We start from the raw sequence: 27,846 nt of genomic DNA on the forward strand, positions 1-27,846 counted from the left end.
ATCTGACAGGCAGGAGTCTGCTTGTCAGATTTACAATGTGTAAAAAGTAGGCAATAGGAGATGTTTACTCTTCAGCGCTGTTGCTTTAGAAACATTCAGTGCTAGTGAGCAGCTCCGTTCCTCAAGGATGAAGAAAAGCATTAATACATACAGTACCTGCCCCACCAAACTCCTTACCAAACTTATCTCTGAGGGCCTAAGCTTGCCAAGGATTTTCAGCATCTAGTACTTGTTGGTGTGCCAGATGCCCAGTCCCTCACTTCATCTAGTCATTCCCTCTGCCAGACCCAGACCCTATTGTATCCTGTAGTAATTTAGCATGCAGTGCCAATAAAAAGGTATCTGACAGATTAAACTTAGATCTTCAAGAAAGGGTAGATTGGTGACAAGAGTGGAAGGACAGATAGTTATTAATATTTTAAATTGAGAGTTTTTCTCTCTCATTCATTGGAGGGCACAGCTTCATTAAAGCGGAGTTCCACCCAAATTTTGAACAATATCTGTATGTATTCTCTTCCTTGCCTAGATGCTGACATGCCGTTTTAAAAAAATTTAAATCGCCGTAATTACCTTTTTATTTTTCTATTTTTCTTTGCACTTCCTGGTTCTCCTCCCGTGGGAGTAGGCGTGTTTCTAGCCTCTCCCAGACTCCTGGGAGCTAGTCTCAGGCTTCCCAGGATGCCACTGAGCATGTGCGGGAACGAGCGGTGAATGCTGGGAGCACAGCAGTCACCACATCCAGGAAATAAATGCTTGTGGGCTTCAAATGCCCACAATGAAGATGGAAACCTCCTGCAGTGCATAATATAAGTTATTCTTTCCGACGAAATCTGACACAGGCGGACATATTACACACAATATGTGAGTATGTAATGCTGAGAAGAAAAGTTTGTGAATGAACTCAAAAAAAAAAACGATAGATAGGTGGACCCCCGCTTTAATTCACAGATGGAGTATTCCTCCATCTATGAACTCTCAGGTCCCTTATGGGACTTACAGACAAGATCATCCAACGGATTTCGGTAAATCAAATCCCTTATTTGATCTTATGTACAAACTGTAGGTGCGCTAGCCAAGCCATTCTCACTGCCCTCAGTTTTCTGTCCACTATCCCTTACAGGTGCGTTCATCGAAAAGTGGGCTACCCCTTTTGTGGTCACCCCCCAATTTCCTGCCTAACCAATGCTACCATTATTCCTTCTGATGAGGCCCCAACCTCTTGGGACTCTTCATACAAGAAGTTGGAGAGCATGGCATGTTCGGTTTCTGGGACCTTGATCTGGTCGGTCTTGGCTTTGGCTGTGGTCTCCCAGACCCTGACCAAGTGGACCAAGCTCCTATCCCAGAGGTTGGCTACTGAGTAGGTCTCTAAAAGACACCTGATCTCTATAAAAAGAGGACCTGTCGCAGCCCATGCTCTCACAAGGAATGTTGTTCATCCCTTCTGATTAGCGATAAAGTTGATCCAAAAAAACGTTAAAGGTGCAGTGTAAAAAAAAAAAAAAAATTAAAGCTACCTGTGCTTGCGCACTAATGCAAACACTTACGTAGGTCCCACACGCATATGTAAACAGTGATTGAACCACACATGTGAGGGATTGCTGTGAATGTCAGCAAGAGCAATAATTCTAGCACCAGATTTCCTATATTACGCTAAACCTGTAAGGGCTTTTAAAGAATGGTTTATGGAGGTTTAGATATTGTAGTTTAGCGCAGTTCCATGGGCATACAGAGCATGATATGACATGTTTGGTATCAATTTACTTGGTGCAACATCATCTTTTATGGTTTTGTTTTTTTGTTTGTTTTTTTTTTTGTGCACTAAAACTCCCTAAAGTGTGTGTTTTCTGGAAAAATTGCATTTGATAAACCGCTGCACAAATATCATGTGACATAAAAAATTGCAACAATTATTTTTATTCTCCTGGGTCTCTGCTTCTAAACTATATTAGAGCTATATGGGAATCTGGTAATAAGATGCACACCATTACACGTATCACATGTTTGGTTCTATAATATATACTTGAGCATTAAAGATAAGAGGCTCCTTCTTACAACCGTTCGATGCCTCTTGAATACAAGCGAAACTCATGGATGGTGTATTTCCTTCTCCAGTTTGCTTATTGTTAGGAAAGGTGGATACCACTTCACCCATCTGCTTCCTCTCCTCCCCACCCCTCATTCCTCCCCTGCCTTACTATATTACTACAAACTTACATTGGTTTCTACCTGTTCTCCTCTTTTCTAATCATTGCTATTCCCGTTTTTCCTTTTGCTCACACCAATACACCTTAACAGTCCAACCTCCTACTCTCACCTAGTAAAACATTTTAATAGCGGAGCTCTATGTGTGATATTTGTTGCATAATTATTAGGGCTGCAACTAACGATTATTTTCATAATCGATTAGTTGGCTGATTATGTTTCGATTAATCGATTAATCGGTTAATAACCTTAAAAAAGGTGTGGTATATAATTTAGTTAATATGTAAAGTTTAAAAAAAAGGCAATTTATTCTTAAATATCTATATGCAGTGGTAAATATAAATAACCAACTATATGGTTAGGTAACAGAAAGAGCGACCAACTCGCTTAGGAAAAAGGAAAAGGCCGTGCCACATCCAATAGTCAGTAACATAAAACAGCGGGTTCCCCTATGTGGACTTTCCCGGCACTTGCACAAAAGTAGAGAATATAGAGGTGTAGACTAGTATGAAATATATAAAAAAAATATTTTTATTTAATGAAAAAATACATTCTAAAAACAATGTGGATATCCTAGATAGCATAGTAGTAATACATAATAAACATAGTAAACATCATACAGTAAGCAATGATGGGGTATACAGAGAGACTCTTTTCAAGCCCTTGGGCTTGAAAAGAGTCTCTCTGTATGCCCCATCATTGCTTACTGTATGATGTTTACTATGTTTATTATGTATTACTACTATGCTATCTAGGATATCCACATTGTTTTTAGAATGTATTTTTTCATTAAATAAAAACATTTTTTTTATATTTCATACTAGTCTACACCTCTATATTCTCTACTTTTGTGCAAGTGCCGGGAAAGTCCATATAGGGGAACCCGCTGTTTTATGTAACTATATGGTTAGGGAGCAAAATTTCAAATCCACTCTGAGAATAACAGACAGAAGAGATATATACTGTATATACTATTAGAGGAGAGATATACTGTATATACTGTTAGAGGAGATATACTGTATATACTATTAGAGGAGAGATGTCTTCCTTAAAAAAAAAAAAAATGTAATTTTAAGAATGTTCGTTCAATTTTCGAATCATTAGTGGGGTCAAATCGATGTTCGTTTTCAACCAAAGTGACAAGAAAATTTAGAAATAATAGAAAACTGCTTGGTCAAAGGAATTTTCAGACAGTGTATGTGGTTTTCGTTCAGAAATTACATTCATTTTAAAACAGAATGTTAAAAGCAAGTGAAAATGTCAAACATTCTTTCATTCAGCGAATGTAGAAAGATTTTTCATATGAATATTCTCATCTGAAAATTGATCGGTGTGGCCAGCATAAGGCTCGGTACACACCTATGCAGTTTGCTTTTTGATCTGTTTCTACACTGCTTTTTGCTGTATGCTAAGTACAGTATAGAGTGCGCCAATAGCAAGGTAAAGAAAACTTCTGTCTTTAAAACCACTCACTTTCTGCCCAGGACTACATGTCCCATGAGGCATTGCTCCTCACACATTCACAAGTTCTCAGGCACTTACTGACATGTATGGATGGTGTACTGAGCTGTAGGTGTACTGCACTGTATTTCCTGATATGTAAACAAATAATGCATTCTGTATGCAGGCCAATTAATCGGCTGGCTGATTAATCGATTATGAAAATAGTAATCGATTAATTTCATAATCGATTAGTTGTGGATTAATCGATTAGTCGTTTCAGCCCTAATAATTATGTTGGTTTAGCAAAAACAAAAATTTGGAAAATGAAAATTAAGTATTAAAATCCAGAGTGTAACTCATACCATTGAGCTTGTGGTGCCCTGTGAATAGCTTAGTTTCAGTTTTAATGTCCTGACTAATACTTTTTTTTTTATCATTCTTTTTTTTCCTAGATCATGGATCAGAAGTGGTTACTTTTTGCAGCCTTTCTAGTTGTTGGATTAGTAACAATAAAGGCACATGGCGGGGACCATCACCACCACCACCACCACGACCACCATGACCACGACCATGATCATGACCACGATCACGACCATGATGATGGATTAGACATAGATGACGATTTGGATGATATCATTGAAGGTGAAGAGTCAAAGCCAGAGACCAGCACTCCACCTCCTGCTCCAAAGGTGGGTCCCTTCCCTAATTTAAAAAAAAAAATTGTTGCATCAATATTTAAAGTGATTGTAAGGGTTCCTTTTTTTCAAATTTTAAAATGACAAACACATACTTGCCTCCACTGTGCAGCTTGTTTTGCACAGAGTGGCCCTGAACCTGCTCTTCTGGGGTCCCTCGGCTTCTCTCGCGGCTCCCCCCACCCCACCCCCCATGCGATAAATCCCTCGGAGAAGAGCTTCCCCGAGGGGGTTGTCTATAGACACAGAATGTCGGGCTTGGCCCCGGCGCCCGTGTCATTGGATTTGATTGACAGCAGCAGGAGCCAATGGCTGCGCTGCTATCAGTCTAGTCAATCAAGAGCCGGGACCCCGTGGAAAGACACATCGCTTCCCCGTCGAAGAGATGAAGGGGTTCAGGTAAGTAAAACTAGGGGGCCAGTGACTGCCTGGTGTTTTTTCACCTTAATGCATAGGGTGCATTAAGGTGAAAAAACACAAACCTTTACAACCCCTTTAAGAGGTATTAAACCCAAAACTAAAAATAGATTATATTGCAACTTGGCAATCATTTGATGTGGTGGCTACATTTGTTTATATTTTTTTTCTTTGTCTATTTTTTCCCTCTCTGTTTTCACCTGGTGATCTGGCCAGTAACACACAACTCTGGACGAACTAGCAGACAGCAGCATTGTCTGTCTGGGGGGAAGGGAGTGTTGGATGACCTGGCAGATTTGAATACAATAGGAGGCAAGCTCCAGCTCACACTTTATAATCAGTTACAGCAACAGTTTTTTTTTTTTTTTTTTTTTTTTTTTCGTTTTGGAGTAAAAGATGTTACCTAAAAACTGATCATTTTAATCGCCCCTGTTAATGGCTTGTCTCATCCATGTAAACTGATATGTTCTGCCAGAGAGCTTGTGCTTGTGAAGAACAGACTTGCTGGCTGGCTCACCAGATGAAAATAGAAGAAAGCAAGCCTAAAAAATAAAACAAATGCGGCCATCGCATTTTAATAATTGGTAAGATGCAACATAATGTTTGCTTTTGAGTTTGGTACTACTTTAAACTTTAAAGCTAACATCTGTATAATTTTAAGCATAGTTAAAAAAATGGCATCTGTAAGCCATGGAAAATGCAGAGTCCATTGATTCTCCATTTCAGTCTACGGTTCCTGAGTTGGAGATTTTCAGAAGGTTCAAGCAAGTAGAAAACACTGGTGCAATTTAGAAAGTAGTGCAGTGCTTTTATGATACTCTTGCACTATTTCAAATATTGTAGAAAGTTTTCAGTCAAATGCTTTGGAGGTAAAGTGGCAGGTAAATACAACTAAGCAATTGAACTGGCAGTGTAGAATACAGTTCTATTCTGATTCTGCACCCTTGGATAAAATAGATACCTTTTCCAGGAACACATGCCTTTCCTTATGTCAAACAGGATTGTTTTACAGCCTCCGAGGCTCTATTAAAAGGGATCTATTCAAAATAGAAAACTCTGCAACAAGATTTTGTTGGTTGGGTCTGTAGCAAGAAGTGAAACCCTCATGGACAACATGTAGCTTCCGTTGATTCAGAATAATGGGTTGCACATAATGCATTCCCCCCTGTTCGTTGCACATATATTTATACCTACCTACCTACACACACACACACACACACAGTCTTTGCAGGTGAGAACTATATGGATGAAATGTGTGGTATGGGGGAGATGCATTGCCTACCACCATGTGTGGAAAGGTGACATATGCATGCTGGAACAGTAGTAATAGTCCAGTATTTGGATGTTTATGACCTGAAATTGTGTTTTACATGTATGTGTGTGCGTGTAATGACTTCTATTGACTTCCTTTATTCACAATAATGGGGTATGTGGCTGCAGGTGGTTGTATCCATGCACGCTTTTGCCAAGTCATGCAGGGATTTCTACATTAAATGGTTGGTGGCTGTGGGTGAATTCATTGCAGTGAGGAGGAACTGTTCCTCTGATTGAAAAAGAATCAGAGACCATTGAAAAAGGGATAAACGGGAAGGGGTTACATAGTTTGGTTTATATAACCGAAAAGAATTGCTTTAGCCAGGTTCAAGGAGGATTTATTGAAAGCATGACAAGTCCCTTTAGCTTTATCTAATAAGTGTGTCTCTTCTTATACTATCTCAAACTGGGTTTGGTCAAGTCACTGACAGTTACACAAAGTCCTTTAACCGCTTCAGTACCAGGCACTTTCCCCCCTTCCTGCCCAGGACAATTTTCAGCAGCTACAGTATTTATTTGTAGCTGCTGCCTCTTTTTTTAATTTTTTTTTTTTTTTTTTTTTTTTGGGGGGGGGCGAACTCCTCTTTAACTATTGTGAATGAGTAATCAGCCCTGCTTGTTTACTCATAGTAAAAGATCATTCGGAGCTACAGCTCTGTGTATTTTTGCCAGTGCCCTGTATGTGTACAACAATTTCAGACAGGTCACAGTCGTCGGACCACACTGCTTAGAAACCAGGGGTTGATTTGAATAGGACCAAGCGCAATGTGCACTTAGTGACCTGTGGCGATAAATAAAAGTAAAATTTTAGTAATGACTTTACCACAGCCTTCTATGCTAACTTTTTAATAGTTGACCTGTTTGGGTATCCCCATCTAAACTTTTCTTTTGCCAGTAGTCCTTTTAATGGAAACACATTGTGGAACTGTAAAGTGATTTGTACCAGGAGAGAAAAGAGTTACCTGCAACACTTGTCTCCGCATCACCAATTCAGTGCTCAATCCCTTATAAATTTGACCCTTCATACTAGTGCCCAAGACCCGTTCACAAAGGGGCGACTTGTCAGGTGACTTAGCCGCCAGACAGGTTGCCGTTCTAATAGGAGCGACTCAAGTTGCACTGACTTAGAAAAAGGTTCCTGTACTTCTTTGGGACGAACGGGGTCTAAAATGAAAAGCTCAGTAACCAATCAATAACTTGATTACTTAAGTAATTACAAATCTGTAACGTGTGTATGTATATGTATGTATATATATATATATATATATATATATATATATATATATATATATATATATATATATATGTATGTGTGTATGTGTGTGTGTGTATATATGTGTATGTATGTGTGTATGTATGTGTGTGTATATATATATACATATACATATATATATATATATATATATATATATATATATATATATATATATATATATATATATATATATATATAAATATAAATTAGGGTATGGAATTTAATCGATGCAAGCACGCCGAAAAGTCGATGTCGGGTGTGACGTCATCCCGACTTGCCCCGCCCCTCCCGAGAATGTGTGCTCCGAGCGTTTTTGTCAAAATGGCTTTTTGCTATTAAATGCAATTGTAAGCCATTCAGTGGTGATCTGTGTGTGTGTGTGTGTGTGTGTGTTTGTTTTTTTTTTTTAATATATGTAGCTTCATACCTCGTTTTTAGTCTGTGTATATAACTGTATATCCCGGCACTCATGTGACTGCTTGGTCCGGCCTGCCCCTCTCCTCTCCTGACGTCAGCCCCGCCTGCCTCTCTTCTGATCTGATAGCTACAGTGGTGGGCGGGGCTGAGAGCTCCCACTGACGTCAGGAGAAACAGACATGAGACTGAGAGGAGAGAGATGCGGGCCGGACTGAGCAGTCACATGAGAGGCTTATACAGTTTTTTACACAGACTAAAAAAACGAGGTATGAAGATGCATGTGTTTAAAAAAAAAAAAAAAAAAACACATACAGCGGTCACCACTTAATGGATTACAACTGCATTTATTAACAAAAGCCGTTTTGACAAAAACAGTTATATACACAGACTAAAAAATAAGATATATAAAGCTGCATAAATTTTAAAATGCACATACAGCAGCGGCCACTTAATGGATTATAACTGCATTTTTTACCACACAGGTATTTTAACAGCAGTATGTAAAGTACAAATGTGTTTGTATTCTGCTTACACTGTCTCCTACACGTGCTCTGTGCTGACATTATTTCTCCGCCCCCCCCAGTTTGCACGTTCCACTGTGTTAACTCCTAGTGTGCTGGAAGGTGCAAACGAGGGAGCCCTGAGAAATGTCATCAGAGACAGTAGTACAGGAACTTCACAGGGCTGTTTGTCAGTTGTGGATCGTAATCCCTCCTGACCTCCCAGCAGCCATGTGTGTGAATTCCTGTACCTTGCAGTGCACCGGATTAGTGCACGACGTAAAGTGGAGTTCCACACGTTTTTTTTAGTTTGTTAAAAGTCAGCAGCTACAAAAAGTGTAGCTGCTGACTTTTAATAATCAGACATTCACCTGTCCCACGGTCCATCGATGCAGACGCACGGAGCCTCGCTCCTCTCCCCCTCCTCTCCTCGGTGCCGTCATATCCACTGTGGGCAGTGACACCCACACGTGACAGCTTATGGCTTCACAGCCGGGCGCAGACTGCACGAGCCGCACTGCGCTCTGCCATTGGCCAGCCAATCTTCTGGGACCCAGAAGATCGCTGGCAGGGAGGGGCCGCCTAGTAAATTTTTTGTTTATTAAAAGTCAGCAGCTACAAAAAAAAAAAAAAGTGTATCTTCTGACTTTTAATAAAAAGACACTCACCTGTCCCACAATCCAGCGGCGTGGCCACCCAAACCCTCCGTTCTCTCCCCTGCCTGTCCACAGCGCTGGCAATACTACTGTGGGCATCCGGCTGTGACAGCTTGCAGCTTCACAGCCGGGTGTGCATGTCTCACTGCACTGTCCTGCACAGCCAGGCAATCTTCTAGGAACTGTGATGTGTCCCAGAAGATTGCAGGGAGGAAGGGCAGCCTAGGCGGCCCAAGCGGATGTGGGAGTGCGTCAGTAATCGTGATGCATCGCGGAATCGAATCGTTGACCAGATAATCGAATCGTGAGAACAGTTATTGTCATGTAAGCTGGAGATTTCCACATTCTGCACCAACGCTTTTCCAGCTGCTGAATTGAATCTGGTACTTTGCAGTTTTGTTCTGCATGTCTCTGTACTAGAATGTGATTTGGTTATCCCCTAATTACTGTGTACTTCGACTGTACAAGCTGGTTACTTTCCAGGGCTTCTACTTGCACACTGACTTTATAATCTGCAGACAGCTGGCACGATCTCTCCGCAAGCTAAGCACTCTGTGTGATGCATATCACTTCTCCCTATGGGATGTGTTTCCTAATGAAGAGTTTGTACAAATTTGATGCTTTAGACGAATATTAGGGACCTATTCACTATAAGCTCATTGCAAGCAGCAGCCTTAAAGTGCTATTAAACCCCCCCCCCCCCCCCAAAAAAAAAAAGAATTGCAGTTCACTAGTTCTTAGATGATGATGTGCATTAGGTTTTATTTTTTGGCTTTTATTTTTGCTTTAACAGAACAAGCTGCCCAAAAAAAGTAGCAGTTATAGTTGAGACAAACCATTTAACACTGACAGAGGATTTATAATTGCTCAGCTTTTATTCACTTGTGCAAAAACCTTTATCTCAAAAGAAAAAGGTTTACTGTAACTACATAAAGTGATCGCGGAGTTCACCTTCAAATTGTTTAGTCAAGTCTATCTAAATAGAACACTATCCTCTCCCCAGACTGATGGTGGTGCTGTCCAAAGGGGTCTGCTTTACTACTACATCTAAAATGCACTCTTAGGCTAAGTTTACATCTATGCGGTTGGTGCAGCACGCATTCACTTGAATGGTCTGCTGTACCTACACAAAATGCAGGAAATAGGTTCCAGCACTTTTTTAAAACCACAGGCGCGCAGAAATCATGTGGTGCTTTTGCACCATGCAATTTTCTGAAAGCACGCTCCATGTTTAGATGTTTGGGGGTGCCATTTAGAATGAATGGCAGCCCCACATGCACTTTGGCTGTGGTTGTGGTAACTGGGTTGATGCAGGAGCGGGAATCACACCTAACAAGTATGAACCAAGACAAGGAAGAGTTACTGGTTGGATCATCGGTGAAATAAAGGATTCTTTCTTTCCTAAAAAAGAAAACTAATGCAGCCACCATATCTAAAGATTGGTAAGCTGCAGTATTACACAGTATTACATTTTTTGGTTTACTGATATCTTAATATCCTTAGCTCTGTTGTATTGCATGGTTTCATGGTATTTTCATGTTCTGTTTTTTTTTTTTTTTCACTACTTTACAGGTTACATACAAAGCTCCAGTCCCAACTGGTGAGGTCCTTTTTGCAGAGTCATTTGACAAAGGCACATTGGAAGGGTAAGAATGTGTAGGCTGACTTTTTAATGCTTGGCATGAGATGTTGTTCTGTCATTGTATATCCTGTTAATGCACTTTTATTCTCCCTAACTAAAAATGTCAGTTTGAGAATACAAATAAAATTTGAAGCAGAAAGATGTGTCTTGCATAATGTCCAGCATATAATCCCTTCTGTAAGGTTACTGTATGTAAATGTAAAATTTGAAGTGTCATCTCGATTCATGAGGAGCACAGGCTTCATAGACAACTAGATTATAGACACAAGGATTTTATACTGGCAAACAAAAGCCGTGACAAGCCTATGTAATTCTCCCACTGCCAGCATGCCTTAGTTTTTTGATAGTGTCCTAGGAGGATAGATGAAAATGATAGGTTTGCAGGCTGTTCTTGGACCCCACTGGACTGCTGATTGTGGGGCTAGCTTGTTATGTGACCTTTGGTCATTGTTCTCTGCATTGTGGGGCTTTCTAGACCTGAGTGTACTTTTTACTGCGTAGTGTTTTCCAGGTCCAGAGCTGTGGCAGAGCCCCTGGTATGATCCTGTGTATTAGTCACTCACTTTGTTAGTTGGCAATGTGGGCCGGAAAGGTGGCACGTCCAAGCCTCCTAATTCTCACTCCATGTGTGCATTACCAAAAATCATTTTAATAAAGGTAAACGGCAATGTTTATACTTGCATATTGTTCTGAGGAGGGCAGCAAGACCATTGACATTCGATATAAAAGGGCTGATTGCATCACACACCTGTAGACCTAGCACCCAAGCGCAGGAGATTTGTTTTGTGACTTCTCAGTCCATTTGCCACTTTCAGCAAACATTTGGATGAGACTGGACGATCCCAATTTTAGTTTGGCTGCTCAGACTTCTCCCTGTTGCTTCCACACTGGACCCTATAACGGGGCATTTTAAGTTGTGTCTGTACCCTACTTTCACTGATTTTTCATACCCTGTGCTGTATGTCCTCGAGCTGCATTAGGTTGTTACTGTTTTGTGATATGCTGACATCTAGTGGCAGTTTTGGGCCACTACAACTTGTCATTTTTGGTATGTACCTCTGTCCTCCCCTCCTGTTTAGGGCTAGTTAGTTTAATCCTGGGGACATCATCCCAACTTCCATGTTCCTTCGCTCAGTGTTCGTTATTCAGAGATGGGAATTTAGGAAAGCTATTGTCTTACGCTTTCAAAAGACTGGAACAACATTCTTCTGTGCTTCGATTTAGCTAAAGTAAAATTGCTTTGAATTCAATGAAAATTAAACCCGCTATGTGGGAAAAAAAGTGAAAAAAAATATATATATATATATATATATATATATATATATATATATATATATATATATATATATATATATATATATATATATATATGTATATGTATATGTATATGTATATGTATGTATGTATGTGTGTGTAATAAGGCTGCCGCTATAGTACAAGGTAAGTACCCCAAAAAGTAACAAAGAATTTATACTCAGCGCTGCCTCTATGAATCACTAATATACATATACACGCATCAAGTATGTGTCATATAACAACATGTATAATAAAGTGCTTAGTGCAATGAATAAAGTTCAACAGATGTGCAATCAATAAAGTTCATCAAGTGTGGGGTACAAGGTTGGTGACACGTTGATATAATCTTGGTGACTTCTTGTGCTCCCCTCCTGGGTCCCCACTAACCAGATAAAGATGACAAATGCGCCTGTGTTATATGTCAAGATGGTGCCTCCCGTCCAACGAATAGGTTGGTTAATCGTGCCTCAGAGATTGGGATCTCCTCTCCTCCACCACATGATGTAAGTCCTACACACTTTCCTCGGTCAAAGGACGGTCAGGATAGTAAAGCTTGGACAAATAAAGGAAAGAGAACATGTAGTTTAATACTGCAAGATTTATTAAAAGGTTTAAAATCATTACACTTACATCAGAATCTTTAAAAACGTGCAAAATTGCCGCCTTGGCATCCAAACAGCCCTCACAGATTATTCTTAGCTTGACATGTTTCGCCCCTCCCACTGGGCGTCATCAGAAGTATATCAACATGTCACCAACCTTGTACCCCACACTTGATGAACTTTATTGATTGCATTTAACTTTGCACATCTGTTGAACTCTATTGATTGCACTTTATTTGCACTATATTGACACTAAGCACTTTATTATATGTGTTGTTATATGACACATACTTGATGAGTGTATATGGATATTAGTGGTTCATAGAGGCAGCACTGAGTATAAATACTTTTTGTTACTTTTAATTCAATGCCTGTGTCTTATTGAAGCGTTAAACTGCCTATGGGTGGCGTCAAATCAGCAGGTGACCATACTGTCCAGACAGACTGGGTCTAAGGAGGTATGTCAATGCATAAAGTAGCATTTAAAACAAAAAAAAATGCCCTTTTCTTCTGCATTGCAATTAGGTTTCTATCACCTAATGTGTATTGCCCCAAATTGTTTTGGGTTGCACAAACCCAGAGACTTCAGTTTCCTATGATGGCAGGATCCTAGGTTGCAGACTACTGTACTGTTTGTTTTTTTTTTTTTGTTTTTTTTTCTTCCCATCCTTATTCTAAGGAGTCTGTGTCATCCAGGATAATTTCATCCTATTTCTTCCACCCTGTCTTTTGATCCATGTGGTTGTTAGACATCAGTTTCTGCTATTATTATTTTTCTGAATATGTATCTGCCTACTTATGTACTTGGTGCAAGAGGCAGATCCTTTCCATATGATCCTCATAAATCTGCTCTCTGGACTTTGTCTCCCAGACTTGCATGAAATGCTTTCCTGTTTACCACTTTGGGTTCTATAGCATTGTTAAGACTTTTTCCAAGTCTTTGAAATGTTTTTTTGTTTTCTATTGCTAAATGTGGCTAGATTGCTTATTAATTCTTCCTCTTAATGGACTTTCCTATTCAAAAGTATTCTTAAGTAAGACTTTCAAAATTTTACATTTCTTCTTTTTTGTTTTTTTTTAATGTCATTGTTTCTTGATCTTTTGTCCTCCCCTGCATTGCTTTTAGCTGCAAGTTGTTCTCTGCAATGGTTCTAAAACTTCCCTTACTAGTGAGTGGCCTCCTTCCTAAGTTGGACTCCCCTTCAGTATGTCTTTAGTGTCCACACTATTGCTATAGTGGGTCTGTTTAATTCAAATCCCTTCATGTCATTGCCTCTCCCTAGTCAATGTGAGCTCTTTACAGGCCCTGAACTCACTGAATGTGTCATAAAACCTTGTGGTTGCCTTAAGGAAGGACTACTGCTGAAGGCTCCTTTGGGAGCCTGTATTAGACTTTTCATCTGCATTCAGTGTGATAGTTTGCTAATGTTTGTTCTAGGTTTACATCCCCTTGCTCCTTAACAAAGCTCTTTTGTCTTTCAACTATTCTTGTAGGATTATGTTCCGACAGGTTTGCTGCATATTAATTACCACATCCCATAACATCTTGGCATTTGGACACTCAGATCTCGTCTCTCTACTTCCTTTTTAATGCCTTTTTTTTTTTTTTTTTTTTTTTTTTTTTTTTTTATATTCAAGTGTTGTTGATTACCTTACCTCTCCCCTATTTTAAAGGATTGGTTCACCTTTTGGACCATGTTACACCCATATATGTTTCTGTACAGCATGACGGCAAGGATTCTTCTCCCCTCACCTGCTGCCACAATTTAAAAACAGCATGGCTGTGTGGGGCTCTGCCCACACAGCCGCATTATTTACAGATCTGTGAATGAATAAAGTACAAATCCCATCTACCACTGCGGCAGACGGTATGTAGTTTTTTTAGTGAACTTCGAGGGTGCTGGTGAGTATCTTGTAGTACATTGACACTTCCTGCACCTAGTAACTGCCTTCCCCTGTGGGAGGTATGAACAGACCTAATGAGTGTCTGCAGGAGCCTGGCATTAAACCTGTGATCCACTGATCGGGGGTGCAATGCTTTGCAGGCTCCAATGTAAAAAAAAATGCACCTTTTTTTTTTTCAACTTCAAAATTATGTGCATTATTATTTTAAATAGCTATAGCGGGTAAAAGTATTGAAAACGTCACCATTTTTCTAGGTAAATATATTTCTAAAGGTGCTATTGATATGAAATTTTCATCACATGTCGGTAACAACCCATGCACTCCTCGCTCAAATGTCATTTTTTTGGGGGGGGGGGGGGGGGGGGGGGATGGCTACCTGGTTTTTACAGGTTCGTGTCGCCACTCCCTCTCTGCAATCTGGGACACATCACAGGTCCCAGGAGATTGCCTTGCCACTAGGAGAGCGCAGCATGACTTGCGCATGCACAGTGCGCCCCTTGCAGTGAAGCTGCATGCTAGGAGTGGGGACTCGGGCAGCTGCATCGCTGGACTGTGGGACAGTTGAGTGTCTGTTTAATTAAAGTCAGCAGCTACACTTTTTGTAAATAGTGTAAGGTGAAAAATCTGCGCTGCCCCGGATTTTAAGAAAGAAAATGAATATATAAAAATAGTGGTGAAAAATGTAAAAATAATTGTAGATGACTAAATCAAATGTGACCGTGTGCTAGGTGCTGCCACTCAAAAAGCCTGAATATTCAGCTCATAAATTTGTGGATAAAGTAAAATTGCGCAACCAAACACAACAATATATCTGAAAGAACAAACCCAAATCAAATAGTGCGTGCATTCAAGTCCATGTGGTGCTCCAACAAATAAACCACAACGTTGAACACTCAGGATGGGGCTTAAAACTTCTGTTCGGTAAATATAAGAGGCTGCTTACTGGATAAGGTGGATCTCAGATTATAGAGATCAAATTCGCTCAGCAAAAGATCATTCAGCTGGTGAACACTCCTCCTGGGACTCCTCCACAGCCGTTATCCCTTCCGATACATAGGACTCCTATATTCATATGATATTCTTACAGATGAGATTTCAACTCGGGCTACCCTCCATTCCCAGTTGATGCCTTGTACGGGGAAATGCGTCGGGTGGCGCACCAGTTCTTGACGTCATCACGCACCAGCTGGCTGGCTTGAGCCACGGCTGTTTGAAAATCATTTCATTGATTTTAGATGTCTGTGCCTGTGAAGTTTTTAATATTTTAAAGTGGTTGTAAACCCTTTACAACCATTTTTCACCTACAGGTAAGCCTAGATTAAGGCTTACCTGTAGGTGCTGATAATATCTCCTAAACCTACAGTTTAGGAGATATTTACAATTGCCAGTACGATGAGTTCTACGCATGCGCCGATGTGTTTGGCGCATGCGCACTTTAGAAAGGGCACACTGTGCCGTTTCTAGCTGGGGTCATGCCGTGACTGGCGGCTCCCGCACACATGTGCGGGAGTGACGTCACGCGACTCCGGCCAGTCACAGAGCCGGAGTTTGTGGCCCCGGAAGGAAGAGGGGCAAAGATGGACGCTTTCAGCCAGCGGGGACATTGCCGGCTTCTGTGTCAGGTGAGTGACACATAATGGGCTACTATGTGATGCATAGTAGCCCATTATGCTTTACCTTTGCAGGGAACCAAAGAGGAAGTAAAACCCATCAGGGTTTACTTCCTCTTTAACTGGGAGTACTGCACCATGAAGCCTCTTCTTTTTATCCTGTGATATATCCCAATGCTGGAGACTATTAAGGAGTTGCCATTCGCATCTGTAAGTAATATCATATGAATATCCTATAATATTTTAACGAATAGAAGTTTCAAGCCCCATCCTGAGTGTTCAACGTCGTAGTACCACATGGACTTGAATGCACACACTATTTGATTTGTGTTTGTTTTTTCAGATATATTGTTGTGTTTGGTTGCGCAATTTTACTTAACCCACACTTTTTGTAGCTGCTGACTTTTAATAAACTGAAAAACAAGTGGAACTCTGCTTTAAGTTATGTGTAATAAAATTGAGTGACACAGGGAAAAAGTATTGAACACACTACCTGAAATGTATTTAATACTTCATACAAAATCCTTTGTTGGTAATGACAGCTTCAAGATGCCTACTGTATGGAGAAACCAATGAGCATTCATTGCACAGGTGTGATTTTGGCCCATTCTTCCACACAGTCTTCAAATCCAGAAGGTTCAGTGGGCCACTTCTATGAATTATTTTACACACTGTGTGTATATAGATTACTTTAAAAGTGAAGGAGTTAAACATTTTGTTAACAAAGTCGAGCTGGCTGGAGAGTGTGTATGTTGCCCCCAAAAATGAAAAGGCAGTATGTGTTTGTGTTAATAAATATAATTATTTGTCTCAAGTTTTTTTTTTTTTTTTATGCTACCACTTTAAAAAATTGATGACCCCGTCATTTCTTCTGGGGTTCCTGTTTCAAGCTGATCACAGCAAGCAGGGAAGCAGATTGGTACGGTCATTGTCAGTTTGCATAGGGTTGCTGCTGAGAGTTACAGGATGCCGTGCTGTGGTCAGTTGTGCGGCAAGGCCCCCTAACTACAACTTCTGGTTTAGTAAGGGGGTTAGCTTATTTACACACAGTGGGAATGTTCTCCATTTGGTGTTTGTCACAGCAGGGTAGAAGGTGAGTGTTTTTTTTAAATTACTCAGTGGAAGTTATTAGGTGACACAGTAGGAAAATTGACTTGCATTACTCACAGCAGGGAAGTAACTTGCCCATCTTCAAGTGCTGTGTTCCAGAACCAGATGCATACTCATAGCAAGGCTTCAACTGTGTGTAAAAAGGCGCCCCTCTACTAAACATGCGCGCCCCCCCCCCACCCCACCTCCACTGTGGTGACAAGAGCCCTGATGAGGCTACGGTCAAAAAAAATGTATGGAAAGTCAGTGCGTTTACATGTAATTCCATTTGTTGTATAATTACTTTTTAATGCAATGTGTTCACAAATGCTTTTTAATGATGGACTAACAGAAAAAAATCTTGTCTAGGTGGGTTCTCTCAAGAGCCAAGAAAGATGACACCGATGATGAGATTGCTAAATACGATGGTAGGAGCACTTCTACTTTCTAAGGCCATTTTATAGTCTCTATTCAATTGTACAAATACAAAAAGAACAATTGGGCTTTTTGCACAGGGCCATACAGGGACTGTACACTGCGTAGAGCCTGCCTAATGACATACCCAAGACCTACATCTATCTACTGCAACGTATTAGGAGGTGTGCACATGTGGATGCTTTAAGCAACCCTTGGCACACAACTGCGCTCTGCCACTTCTTCTAATGCATCTCATCGGGGCAGCCATGTGCGGTGCCCATGGGTCCACAGAATATCATTCTGTGGACCCATGCTCTGTTTGACCGGGCCCTGTGCACCGAGTGTATTAAAGTTGTTGTAAACCCTTTTCATATACCTAGTGAAGTGACAAGCCTCAGGTAATACACAGAGATTAAACAAATCTCCCACATACGTTGTACCTGTTTATCTGCAGCCTTCGGTTTACATCCATTGTGCTGGATTTAAAAAGCTTGTCTGAGAGTTCAGAAAACGGGTCGGAGAGCTGAAATTTCACTCTGGAGAGCTGAATGAAGAGAAGACCCGACCCCCACCCCTAAACAGCACAGATGAGGCTGTCAATCAGCGTGATTTATGCTGACAGCAGAGGAAAGGGGCAGCAGACAGAAATGATACTTAGTCCTCTAATTGAGGCAAGTACACACTATAGAGGTGTATGCTATGTTCATATTTCATGTCTGGGGTTTACAACCACTTTAAGCATAAAGTTGCCTATTTTTGGTATTCCTGTTGCTTTAGAAATCCAGTGTTGAATGCTGTTAAACCTAACAACTCTACAAAAGTACAGAGCACTTCAAAATAGACACACAGTTTTGACATTGTTTGTCCTTTCAGTTGATCACATAGCTAACAAAAATTAAGACCTATATAATTTTTTTCATTTTGGATAGATTACGAGAGGGTCGTAACCCTTGTCAGTTTATTTTTTGCTATCTGTGTCCCGTTGAGGACATTTCCCTTCACTTCCTGTCCCATAACCAAAACGGGAAGTGAGAGGAAATCCCTGCAAGCTAAGAGAATCTCTTGGGGACCCCCAGGTGACCAGAACTAGTGTCCCCATTGAAAGATTAGATTTATCTTCTATTACTTTGCTGGGGACAGCCCAAAATTTGGTACTTTCTTATACTTTCGATGATAATGGTAAGCAGGACAAATGGAGAGGGTGAATCTCCCTAATGAGTGCACAGACTGCAACAGAAAACTGACAGGTGTTCTAAACCATCTCCAGTCTATATCCAAAATTAAATCAAGTGTTGCCTTTAGTTGTACTTTGAGACTGTAGTTTATCCTGTCTTGTGACAAACGGGAACAAAAAAAGAGAGAGCAGTCCTACACAACAAATGCACCAAAGTAGCTCCTGCACCTGTTTTGGCAGTGAGGTTTGCACAATTTTGTAATATGCATTTTTGGAGCCTGACAAAACGTCTTTTTTTTTTTTTTTTAGCCACATTAACGGCATTAAAAAATAATGGCACTGCGTGATGCGCGTTTTGTGCATTTTCAGAATGTGTGAATGGGGCCTAAATGTTTTACTTGTTCTCATACTAATATAGTAATGTTATCATTTTCAGCTTATCTGCTAAACCTAGTAAAAGTTCTACCATTGGTAGGGATTGGTCATTTTGGTTAGTTGGGGGGAGAAAATTAAGAGGAAGATATGTGTAATCAATTTGTAGTTTAAGGGCAAGCTCTTTATTACAAATAGGTTGACTGTTGCTTAAAGAATTAAAAAAAAGGGTTGGCAGTTGTATTTGCAAACCTCACATTAATAATTTAGATGACTCAACTGACTCAACAATTGCTAATTGAAGTTTTAAAAATATCCTTACATTTTGGATGCTAATTTTAGTAACTTTCTTATGCCTCAGATACTGAATAGTAAAAAAATATCGCTTTCGGAAAATACCCTGAAGGGCTGTATAATGTATGTTTAAAAATAGATGATTTTTTGTGAAAGCTAAAAATATGCTAGAGTAATTGCAGTTTCCATTTCCATCAAGTTTTTTGTGTAGCGCTGGGACAATAGTTTTTATCATGTGGAAAGCACAGAAGTAGTATTGTTACCATATTACCTTGTGGACAATGCAAGGCATACACACAAGTTATTGACCCTTTTTTTTTCTGTTTAGGCAAATGGGAGGTTGCTGAGATGAAAGAGAGTAAACTGCCTGGGGACAAAGGACTCATTCTGCTGTCACGAGCCAAGCACCATGCTATTAGCAGCAAACTTAAAAAGCCATTTGTCTTCGATAAGAAACCTTTAATTGTTCAGTAAGTGCATCAAGTTGTTACTGTCTGTCACTATAATGAAAGTGATACTAAACTCACAACTTTTTATTTAAAAAAAAAAAAAAAATCACTATGACTAAATAAAAGTAGAATGTACCTTCTATCTCCCTTCATTAAATGTCTCAAATTCAAGCTTTTTTCTTCTGTAATCATACTTTGTTTGCCTGTGGCCATATTCATTCTCGATTCCCCCCTTGTGTTTGTAAACATAGCCACTCATTCCTGCTCACCCCTAAGATGGACTACACATTTATCTGCAAACACATTCAGCTCTGTGGGAATTGTAGTACATGCAGAGCATGTAACCAGAAATAATGGCACTGCTCTCTATATTGGTAGCACTGAGGTGCATCAGTACAGGATAAACAGGACAAACAAGAAGCCTTAAAACCGTAAGACTTTAATAAAAGCATCTACGCTTATTGTGATGTAGTTTATATAATAAGATGTTTTTGCTCTTTTAAAGGTATGAAGTGAATTTTCAGAATGGAATAGAGTGTGGTGGAGCATATGTAAAGCTGCTGTCCAAGACATCTGACCAGAACCTGGTTAGTATATCAATTATCTGTGTTTTGATCTAATTCTAGCTCTGAAATTTGGCAAAGAGTAGTTCATTTTACCTCCTAAATGTGTTTCACACGTATATGCTCTTATTAACATCTGCTTATGTTTTTCTACAAAATAATCTGTCCGGATTCGTGTTTGTTAACCACTTGCCGACCGCCTAACGCACATATACGGCGGCAGAATGGCACGGGCAGGCAGAATCGCGTACCTGTACGTGATCTGCCTCCCGCGGGCGGGGGGTCCGATCGGACACCCCCCCCGGTGCCAGCGGCGGTCGGCTTGTGACTGGGAGCGTTGGGAGGCGAGGGGGAGACCATCCGATCGTGGCCCCCCCCTCGCGATCGCTCCCAGCCAATCGGAATCCTCCCCTGCCTGTGTGTAGTTTCACACAGGCAGAGGATGTGATGTCATCTCTCCTCGTCTTGGCAGTTTCCGTCCCAGCGCCGAGGAGAGAAGACATGCGAGTGCACAAAACACACACACAGTAGAACATGCCAGGCATACTTTACACCCCAGATCACCCCCCCGTCACAAACTGACAGCAAGCAGTATTTTTTTTTTTTTTTTTTTTTTCTGATTACTGCATGGTGTCAGTTTGTGACAGTTACAGTGTTAGGGCAGTTAGTATTACCCCCCTTTAGGTCTAGGATACCCCCCTAACCCCCCCTAATAAAGTTTTAACCCCTTGATCACCCCCTGTCACCAGTGTCACTAAGCGATCATTTTTCTGATCGCTGTATTAGTGTCGCTGGTGACGCTAGTTAGGGAGGTAAATATTTAGGTTCGCCGTCAGCGTTTTATAGCGACAGGGACCCCCATATACTACCTAATGTTTTAACCCCTTGATGGCCCCCTAGTTAACCCTTTCACCACTGATCACCGTATAACCGTTACGGGTGGCGCTGGTTAGTTCGTTTATTTTTTATAGTGTCAGGGCACCCGCCGTTTATTACCTAATAAAGGTTTAGCCCCCTGATCGCCCGGCGGTGATATGCGTCGCCCCAGGCAGCGTCAGATTAGCGCCAGTACCGCTAACACCCACGCACGCAGCATACGCCTCCCTTAGTGGTATAGTATCTGAACGGATCAATATCTGATCCGATCAGATCTATACTAGTGTCCCCAGCAGTTTAGGGTTCCCAAAAACGCAGTGTTAGCGGGATCAGCCCAGATACCCGCTAGCACCTGCGTTTTTCCCCTCCGCCCAGCCCAAGTGCAGTATCGATCGATCACTGTCACTTACAAAACACTAAACGCATAACTGCAGCGTTCACAGAGTCAGGCCTGATCCCTGCGATCGCTAACAGTTTTCTTGGTAGCGTTTTGGTGAACTGGCAAGCACCAGCGTCAGGTTAGCGCCAGTACCGCTAACACCCACGCACGCACCGTACACCTCCCTTAGTGGTATAGTATCTGATCGGATCAATATCTGATCTGATCAGATCTATACTAGCGTCCCCAGCAGTTTAGGGTTCCCACAAACGCAGTGTTAGCGGGATCAGCCCAGATACCTGCTAGCACCTGCGTTTTGCCCCTCCGCCCGGCCCAGCCCACCCAAGTGCAGTATCAATCGATCACTGACACTTACAAAACACTAAACGCATAACTGCAGCGTTCGCAGAGTCAGGCCTGATCCCTGCGATCGCTAACAGTTTTTTTTGGTAGCGTTTTGGTGAACTGGCAAGCACCAGCCCCAGGCAGCGTCAGGTTAGCGCCAGTACCACTAACACCCACGCACGCAGCATACACCTCCCTTAGTGGTATAGTATCTGAACGGATCAATATCTGATCCGATCAGATCTATACTAGCGTCCCCAGCAGTTTAGGGTTCCCACAAACGCAGTGTTAGCGGGATCAGCCCAGATACCTGCTAGCACCTGCGTTTTGCCCCTCCGCCCGGCCCAGCCCAGCCCACCCAAGTGCAGTATCGATCGATCACTGACACTTACAAAACACTAAACGCATAACTGCAGCATTCGCAGAGTCAGGCCTGATCCCGGCGATCGCTAACAGTTTTTTTGGTAGCGTTTTGGTGAACTGGCAAGCACCAGCGGCCTAGTACACCCCGGTCGTAGTCAAACCCGCACTGCAGTAACACTTGGTGACGTGGCGAGTCCCATAAGTGCAGTTCAAGCTGGTGAGGTGGCAAGCACAAGTAGTGTCCCGCTGCCACCAAAAAGACAAACACAGGCCCGTCGTGCCCATAGTGCCCTTCCTGCTGCATTCGCCAATCCTAATTGGGAACCCACCGCTTCTGCAGCGCCCGTACTTCCCCCATTCACATCCCCAACCAAATGCAGTCGGCTGCATGAGAGGCATTTTCTTTATGTCCTCCCGAGTACCCCTACCCAACGAACCCCCAAAAAAGATGTCGTGTCTGCAGCAAGCGCGGATATAGGCGTGACACCCGCTATTATTGTCCCTCCTGTCCTGACAATCCTGGTCTTTGCATTGGTGAATGTTTTGAACGCTACCATTCACTAGTTGAGTATTAGCGTAGGGTACAGCATTGCACAGACTAGGCACACTTTTACAGGGTCTCCCAAGATGCCATCACATTTTGAGAGACCCGAACCTGGAACCGGTTACAGTTATAAAAGTTAGTTACAAAAAAAAGTGTAAAAAAAAAAAACACAAACAAAAATATAAAATAAAAAAAAATAGTTGTCGTTTTATTGTTCTCTCTCTCTCTATTCTCTCTCTATTGTTCTGCTCTTTTTTACTGTATTCTATTCTGCAATGTTTTATTGTTATGTTTTATCATGCTTGCTTTTCAGATATGCAATTTTTTATACCTTACCGTTTACTGTGCTTTATTGTTAACCATTTTTTTGTCTTCAGGTACGCCATTCACGACTTTGAGTGGTTATACCAGAATGATGCCTGCAGGTTTAGGTATCATCTTGGTATCATTCTTTTCAACCAGCGATCGGCTTTCATGTAAAAGCAATCCTAGCAGCTAATTAGCCTCTAGACTGCTTTTACAAGCAGTGGGAGGGAATGCCCCCCCCCCCCAACGTCTTCCGTGTTTTTCTCTGGCTCTCCTGTCTCAACAGGGAACCTGAGAATGCAGCCGGTGATTCAGCCAGCTGACCATAGAGCTGATCAGAGACCAGAGTGGCTCCAAACATCTCTATGGCCTAAGAAACCGGAAGCTACGAGCATTTTATGACTTAGATTTCGCCGGATGTAAACAGCGCCATTGGGAAAGCATTTTATCACACCGATCTTGGTGTGGTCAGATGCTTTGAGGGCAGAGGAGAAATCTAGGGTCTAATAGACCCCAATTTTTGCAAAAAAGAGTACCTGTCACTACCTATTGCTATAATAGGGGATATTTACATTCCCTGAGATAACAATAAAAATGATTTAAAAAAAAAAAAAAAAAAAAATGAAAGGAACAATTTAAAAATAAGATAAAAAAATAATAATAATAAAGAAAAAAAAAAAAAAAAAAAAAAGCACCCCTGTCCCCCCTGCTCTCGCGCTAAGGCGAACGCAAGCGTCGGTCTGGCGTCAAATGTAAACAGCAATTGCACCATGCATGTGAGGTATCACCGCGAACGTCAGATCGAGGGCAGTAATTTTAGCAGTAGACCTCCTCTGTAAATCTAAAGTGGTAACCTGTAAAGGCTTTTAAAAATGTATTTAGTTTGTCGCCACTGCACGTTTGTGCGCAATTTTAAAGCATGTCATGTTTGGTATCCATGTACTCGGCCTAAGATCATCTTTTTTATTTCATCAAACATTTGGGCAATATAGTGTGTTTTAGTGCCAGGACAGTTCAAAACCCCCCCAAATGACCCCATTTTGGAAAGTAGACACCCCAAGCTATTTGCTGAGAGGCATGTCGAGTCCATGGAATATTTTATATTGTGACACAAGTTGCGGGAAAGAGACAATTTTTTATTTTTTTAATTTTTTTTTGCGCAAAGTTGTCACTAAATGATATATTGCTCAAACATGCCATGGGAATATGTGAAATTACACCCCAAAATACATTCTGTTGTTTCTCCTGAGTACGGGGATACCACATGTGTGAGACTTTTTGGGAGCCTAGCCACGTACGGGACCCCGAAAACCAAGCACCGCCTTCAGGCTTTCTAAGGCCGTAAATTTTTGATTTCACTCTTCACTGCCTATCACAGTCTCGGAGGCCATGGAATGCCCAGGTGGCAAAAAACCCCCCCAAATGACCCCATTTTGGAAAGTAGACACCCAATGCTATTTGCTGAGCGGTATAGTGAGTATTTTGCAGACCTCACTTTTTGTCACAAAGTTTTGAAAATTGAAAAAAGAAAAAAAAAAATTTTTTTTTCTCGTCTTTCTTTATTTTCAAAAACAAATGAGAGCTGCAAAATACTCACCATGCCTCTCAGCAAATAGCTTGGGGTGTCTACTTTCCAAAATGGGGACATTTGGGGGGGGTTTGTGCCACCTGGGCATTCCATGGCCTCCGAAACTGTGATAGGTAGTGAGGAGTAAAATCAAAAATGTACGCCCTTAGAAATCCTGAAGGCAGTGATTGGTTTTCGGGGCCCCGTACACGGCTAGGCTCCCAAAAAGTCCCACACATGTGGTATCCCCATACTCAGGAGAAGAAGCTAAATGTATTTTGGGGTGCAATTCCACATATGCCCATGGCCTGTGTGAGCAATATATCATTTAGTGACAACTTTGTGCAAAAAAAAAAAAAAAAATTTGTCACTTTCCCGCAACTTGTGTCAAAATATAAAACATTCCATGGACTCAACATGCCTCAAAGCAAATAGCTTGGGGTGTCTACTTTCCAAAATGGGGTCATTTGGGGGGGTTTTATGCCATCTGGGCATTTTATGGCCTTCAAAACTGTGATAGGTAGTGAGGAGTAAAATCAAAAATGTACGCCCTTAGAAATCCTGAAGGCAGTGATTGGTTTTCGGGGCCCCGTACGCGGCTAGGCTCCCAAAAAGTCCCACACATGTGGTATCCCCATACTCAGGAGAAGCAGCTAAATGTATTTTGGGGTGCAATTCCACATATGCCCATGGCCTGTGTGAGCAATATATCATTTAGTGACAACTTTTTGTAATTTTTTTTTTTTTTTGTCATTATTCAATCACTTGGGACAAAAAAAATGAATATTCAATGGGCTCAACATGCCTCTCAGCAAATTCCTTGGGGTGTCTACTTTCCAAAATGGGGTCATTTGTGGGGGTTTTGTACTGCCCTGCCATTTTAGCACCTCAAGAAACGACATAGGCAGTCATAAATTAAAGGCTGTGTAAATTCCAGAAAATGTACCCTAGTTTGTAGGCACTATAACTTTTGCGCAAACCAATAAATATACACTTATTGACATTTTTTTTCTACCAAAGACATGTGGCCGAATACATTTTGGCCTAAATGTATGACTAAAATTGAGTTTATTGGATTTTTTTTAAAACAAAAAGTAGAAAATATCATTTTTTTCCCAAAATTTTCGGTCTTTTTCCGTGTATAGCGCAAAAAATAAAAACGGCAGAGGTGATCAAATACCATCAAAAGAAAGCTCTATTTGTGGGAAGAAAAGGACGCAAATTTCGTTTGGGTACAGCATTGCATGACCGCGCAATTAGCAGTTAAAGCGACGCAGTGCCGAATTGTAAAAAGTGCTCTGGTCAGGAAGGGGGTAAAACCTTCTGGGGCTGAAGTGGTTAAATTGTATAGTACAAGTAACAAATCAAATGGGAGAAGCATTACGTTTTTAACCATCTGCATGACACCTAACATTTATAGTACACTAACAATGTACGCAAGTACGGTGGAAATTGTGCTGTTTGTGTTTTTAGTGGGTTTTTTTTTTTTAGGGTTTTGCCTTTTTAGTGTTACTTTTTCTTTTCATTTTGGATAGCGTAAGGAAGGATTATGATTCCTTAAGTGCAAAGAATTGCATGTGAAAGGAGGAATTAAAATAATTGGCTAGCATATCTTCACAGATAACACATGAACTGGTTTTATGAAACTTGATTATGGACTCTGTTATGGTTACTCATTTGTTTGGCGTTTTTAAGGCGGAGTTCCAGCCTGGGGAGAAAAAATTTAGTGTCAGAGGTTACAAATACTGCAGCTGCTGACTTTTTTAATAGAACACCTGTCCAGGGATCCTGCGATGTCAGCACCAAAAGCCGATCCGTCCATCGGCTCTGGGTGTAGGCGCCGGCATCCTTGCAGCTTCCCAGCCTGTTTCCTACTGCTCATGCGTGAGTCGTTCTTTCTGAATGGTCCCACTGTCTTTGGACCAGTGTGTCTCCCAGAAGACAGCGGGGGGGGGGGGCAGAGGAGGCGCAATGATGTGGCGATCTTACACGGAAGTGGATACCTGGTTTTGACAGGTATCCGCACCCCCTGAAAGGTGCCAAATGTGGCAACAGAAGGGGGGAGGAAGCAAACAAGCGGAGCTTCCTCCTTTTGGGTGGAGCTCCAGTTTAAGTACGGTTTGTGTTTATATTCAGTGGGTTTAAAAAAGAATCGCCCCCATTTAAAATCACATTTTGTTGCTTTGCAGCTTGAACTAGACCGCTGTTTTTTTATACAGCTGTATTTACTCAACTAATAACATACAAGTTAAAGATATAACACCAACATGTGAGAAAAAAAAAACAGAATGACCGAGTTGGAAAAAGGATCACCCTCTTGTGGTGGTATTTTGTTGAATCACCTTTTGCTTTAATTGCAGCCTTTAGACTGTTGGAATATGTCTCTACTAGCTTTGCACATCTAGACTTTGCAATATTTGCCTACTCTTCTTTGCAGAGCTGCTCAAGTTCCATTTTTAAAGTTGATGGTGACCAGTTGTGGACTGCAGTCTTCAAGTCCTTCTACAGATTTTCAGTGTGTTTTCAAGTCTGGCCTCTGACTAGGCCATGCAAGGGCAATCGACTTTTTCTCCTTCAACCACTGTGTGGTCATTTTGTGCTGTGTGCTTTGGGTCAGTGTCATGTTGAAGGTAAACCTTCCCATTGACAACATTCTGGCAGAGGGCAGAATATTTTCCTCAAGAATTTGATAGTATTTTGCATCATCAATTTTTCCTTTTATCTTGACAAAGATCTCCAGTCCCTGCTGCAGAGAAACACCCCCATAACAGGATATTACCACCTCCACGCTTTACTGTAAGAATGGTGTTATTTGGATGGATTTCCACCAGACATATTGTTGGTTGTTGAGGCCAAATCATTCAATTTTAGTCTCTTTTGACCATAACACCTTTTTCCATGTGGCCTCAGAATCTTTAAGGTGCATTTTTGGCAAAAATCAGTCGTGACTGCATGTGGCCTTTTTTGAGAAGTAGTTTATTCTTGCAAACACCACCACCACCACCATGCAAGCCGCATTGGTGGAGAATTTGATATTGTTGTGACATGCACACAATGACCACTCTTTGTCATAAATTCCTTTTAACTGTTTCAGAGTTGCTGTAGGCCTCTTGGTAGCCTTTCTCACCAGTTTCCTCCCTCCTGGCTCTTT

The 27,846-nt window shown here is 41.2% G+C and overlaps 1 protein-coding gene across 2 annotated transcripts in view; it reads left to right on the top strand.

The window, feature by feature from the left end:
• The window catches only part of CANX (calnexin), a 110,560-nt gene that overhangs the window by 49,297 nt on the left and 33,417 nt on the right, over positions 1 to 27,846 (top strand). For both annotated transcript variants that reach the window (XM_073621051.1, XM_073621052.1), the window contains exons 2-6: positions 4,101 to 4,337; positions 10,475 to 10,548; positions 17,416 to 17,474; positions 19,632 to 19,773; positions 20,258 to 20,339. In XM_073621051.1, coding sequence (XP_073477152.1) covers positions 4,104 to 4,337; positions 10,475 to 10,548; positions 17,416 to 17,474; positions 19,632 to 19,773; positions 20,258 to 20,339 — 591 coding nt within the window. In that variant the 5' untranslated portion in view covers positions 4,101 to 4,103. The remainder of the gene's footprint in view (positions 1 to 4,100; positions 4,338 to 10,474; positions 10,549 to 17,415; positions 17,475 to 19,631; positions 19,774 to 20,257; positions 20,340 to 27,846) is intronic.

This window comes from Aquarana catesbeiana, linkage group LG03 (genome assembly GCF_042186555.1).
Source record: "Aquarana catesbeiana isolate 2022-GZ linkage group LG03, ASM4218655v1, whole genome shotgun sequence".
Classification (NCBI taxonomy): Eukaryota; Metazoa; Chordata; class Amphibia; order Anura; family Ranidae; genus Aquarana; species Aquarana catesbeiana.